Source organism: Lactuca virosa, chromosome 4 (genome assembly GCF_052849685.1).
Source record: "Lactuca virosa cultivar CGN04683 chromosome 4, Lactuca_virosa_CGN04683_v6, whole genome shotgun sequence".
NCBI lineage: Eukaryota > Viridiplantae > Streptophyta > Magnoliopsida > Asterales > Asteraceae > Lactuca > Lactuca virosa.
This window is the reverse complement of record NC_136429.1, coordinates 369,552,317-369,556,196: the sequence shown is the minus strand read 5'-3', so window position 1 is coordinate 369,556,196 and position 3,880 is coordinate 369,552,317. Positions and strand designations below refer to the sequence as shown.

At 30.9% G+C, this 3,880-nt stretch overlaps 1 protein-coding gene across 1 annotated transcript; it reads right to left on the bottom strand.

Annotated features, from left to right (window-relative positions):
• Positions 1–2,135: 2,135 nt before the first annotated feature.
• LOC145108724 (RING-H2 finger protein ATL78-like) lies at positions 2,136–3,005 on the bottom strand. The gene has a single exon (XM_079045799.1). It carries the CDS (start codon positions 2,929–2,931, stop codon positions 2,242–2,244), a length of 690 nt encoding a protein of 229 aa, XP_078901925.1. The 5' UTR covers positions 2,932–3,005; the 3' UTR covers positions 2,136–2,241.
• Between the last annotated feature and the right edge of the window lie 875 nt (positions 3,006–3,880).

Here is a 3,880-nt window from a genome sequence, read left to right as displayed (position 1 = left end):
ATTCATAATGGCTCCCGCAACTATGATTGACTATGGATAATTTAGAATAAATAGATTATTCAAGGATTAAAAACATGCTAACATATAACAAAATAACATTTAAATATAAAATAGATATGTCATATATCAAAAGAGATGACATGTCATTGTTGCATAATTCAAAATATCCATATATTAATAAAGTACATATTTAAATCCAATCCCTAGCTAATCGAAGCCTAGTTCCTTTTGTATAGCCTTCAAACTTATTTTGAGAAAGAAGCACCGTGAATGGATCCGCTAGATTATCATATGTATGAACCTTCTTAATGAGTATATTTCACAATTCCAATTCATGAAGAATGAAATTGTATTTCTGTTGAATATGTATAGTCTTGTTGGTAACCATTGGGTGTCCTGCGATAGTGATGGCACCAGTGTTGTCACAAAGCATCTCAATGTCATTTTTGATGCTTGGAACAACCTCCTGATCACCGATTAATTTCTTCATCCAATGAAGTTCATGACCTGCCTCTTACATAGCTATGTACTTAGATTCTGTTGTATATAGTGCAACCATTTCTTGCTTTGTAATTTTCGAGGCAATGACTCCTCCATTGAGGGTGAACACGTATCCTGACTGTAATCGAGAATCATCATGATCAGTGTTGAAGTTGACATCATTGTAACGTCTTACAACAAGCTCTTCGATAACTCCTCCATAAACAAAGGAACATATCCATAATCCTTCTTAAGTACTTAAGGATGTTCTTTACAACCATCCAATGTTTTCTGGCTGGATTAGCTTGATATCTATTTGTCAAACCCAATGCATAAGCTACATTGGGCATTATGCATTTCATAACATACATAATTAAACCTACTGTTGAAGCATATGGTTGTGAGAAAGATTTATAAGTGTGCGATTGTTCATAAAAAGGCTTGATTTAATACTTATGTATATTAAATCCAATCCTTGTATTCCATTTATAAGTTGTGAATCACTTTCGACCTTGTTTTCAAATCACTTTCACCATTGTTTTCAATTTCCAATGCTTTAATATATGATTCCTCTTGTCATTTTTCTTATTTTTTTTATATAAACAAATCTTACACTGTGCATTTTTTCCCATTATTTTTTTTTGTTTCTTTTGAAATTTAGGGATTTTGTATGCTTTTAATACAAGAGAGTGTCTTGGCCACTCCATCGAGGTGCTTCTGGTGGGGGAGATTGTCAGGGAATTCATGATTTCGTGGATTACTCTCAAATGAAATTTAAAATAGAGAATAAAGATTTACATAAGAATCATTTATCCCCTTCATGGAATTCGTTTTTATTTTTTTTTTATTTTTTTTTATCCAAACAACATGTTCCCATGGCTTTATTAATTCTTCCTGATCCATTCTTTCATTCTTTTAGTTGTATTCTTTTAAGAATATTTATAATTTAATAGACTCTTCATAGTTTTGTTGTAATTCTTTTAATATTTAAAAAATAAAGTTATAAGGATAACTCTATTCTTTCTGGAATGAGTGTATTCTTGTTGTTATTATGTAAAATTTTAATTAAATTATTTTTAAGAATACCTAACCTAATCAATAAATTCTTTTTTTTTCATGTAAAATTTGTTTAAATCATTTTGACAAGAATTGATCAATTAAAAAAAAGTCAATTCTTTCAAGAATGTCAGTGTATTATTCTTTTAAGAATGACGGTTATTTAACAAAACTTCAAGAACGTTCATCGATTTGAAGAAAATATTCATCAATTTGAAAATTCGATTTTAAAGGAATTAATAAATAGAAAATCTTGCAAAAATATAGTCATTTCAAAATATAAATTTATATAAATTGTCTATTATACCCTTTCAAAGAGATTAAGGTTGTTATATGATACATGTTATTCCATTTAAAAAAATACAACCTAAGATCATAGTCTATCATTTTTTTCATCCAATGGTCAAAATTTGTTATACATTCACATAATAATTATCATTTATATTCGAACATATCACTATATATATATATATATATATATATATATATATATATATATATAAGTTTCAACTGATTTAATTAGTGTCAAAAGAATCTTTCCACTAAAAGAAAAGCAAGCTTAAAAGATATCCAAAACATTATCATGAAGAAGAATAAACTTGATGGGAATATTGGTCTTAATATATATTACTATACGAATGCTAACTTATTTACAACTCAAACATTTTAAATACTTTACATTTTAAGTCCTATTTTGAAATTAAACTACATTTCATAGCTTCGTACAAAACGCTCAGGTTGTAAAGGCACGATGCTTATAATATTGACACCACTTGGATTTTGTCCTTGAAATGGTGTTGTACTGTTACATGCCCCACCTGACAATATCTTCTGGCATGTTTCTATGAGGGAGTGCCTACAGGTTGGGCAGGAGGAGTGTGAACTCAACCACTTATCGATGCATCGAATATGGAATCCATGGTTGCATTTTGGCAGAATTTTGACTTGTTCTTCTACGATGAACTCACTTAAGCATATCACGCATTCTTTGCCTAATCCAGGTAATTTCAGCCCTTCCCAATAGCTAACAACTGGGAAAGTCTTCAATGCCTTTTTCTTAATCCCAGTGTTGGCTAACCTAACTGGCGTGCTTTCCTGGCTAGTAATTGACTCAGAGTGAACTAAATTCGAGCATCTTAATACACACCTGATTATGGAGTTCAACCCTAAGGAACAAATGAGAGCACAGAGAAGCACTGATAGTACCATCACCACATTTGCATCAAAGCTTTTGTTTGCCGTATCTGTACTTGCTGTTGGTGAAGCTGCTATTGCCTCCACTGCTGTTCTCATCGTTGTTGACGCATGTAAGTACATAGGAGCGTCAAGTAGAAGTTTTCTTGAATGATGATTCACAAAGTTGGCTTGAAAAAGCATCATGGAGCTAGTGAGCATTTTTGCTTGTGTTTGAGGTATAAATCAGCTGCTAGTTTTGGTTGTAAATACAATTTCATGGAGTAGACTTGAAAGAGAATGCTATATATAATGGGAATAAAGTGAGCTCCACAAACAATAAAAAGGCAAATTCATCTGAACCTTTTGTACTGGAATTGAATATAATATAAAGAAACAAGAGGCAGTTTCAGAGGATCTTTTGAGCCACCATGTGGAATATATTGTCTTTCTTTTTATCAATCATTTTTGATCTTCCACTAAGTTTTGTGTATTGCATTTAGTAATGGATTCTCTAATCAAATGGATCCCACCCACTTACTTACTCCAAGTCAAATTATGCCATGTTCACATAATTTCAATCCTTGATCACTCATCACTCAATTCCCACGCGATGTATATATTTAAAAGGTAAAGTTCATGTTGTAAATAACGTATTTCAAACTTATTCTTATTTTCCATAATATGTTTAATAATATACAGTAATAACTAATAAGATAATTTGATTGTCGTTGGTTATAATTAAATATGTTGAATCTTGGACATTACTTAACACAACGACGAGAACAGGAGTAGTGGAGGCAATAACTCACCTGTTATGATATAATTCAGGGCCGTCTCAGACGGTGAGGTCACTGAGCGATAGGGACGACCGTCCAGGACGTATCTTTTAAAAACGCCCACAATTTTTATAGACTTTATTAATTATATGTTACACAAGATCGATCTTGAAAATATCATTAATAATTTTGCATCTCAAAAACAAAAAGAAGTATTTTTCTTTAAATATATGGATTTTGCAATAAAAAATGTTATATTTAGAAGCTAGTATAAATAATTTTCTTTCAATTATTGAGTCATTATAAAAAAATTTAAAAAAATTTGTGTATTTTGAGGATCTTTTTTTTTCTCTATCGTCTTGGGTCTAAAATAGGTTTGGAACGACCTTGAT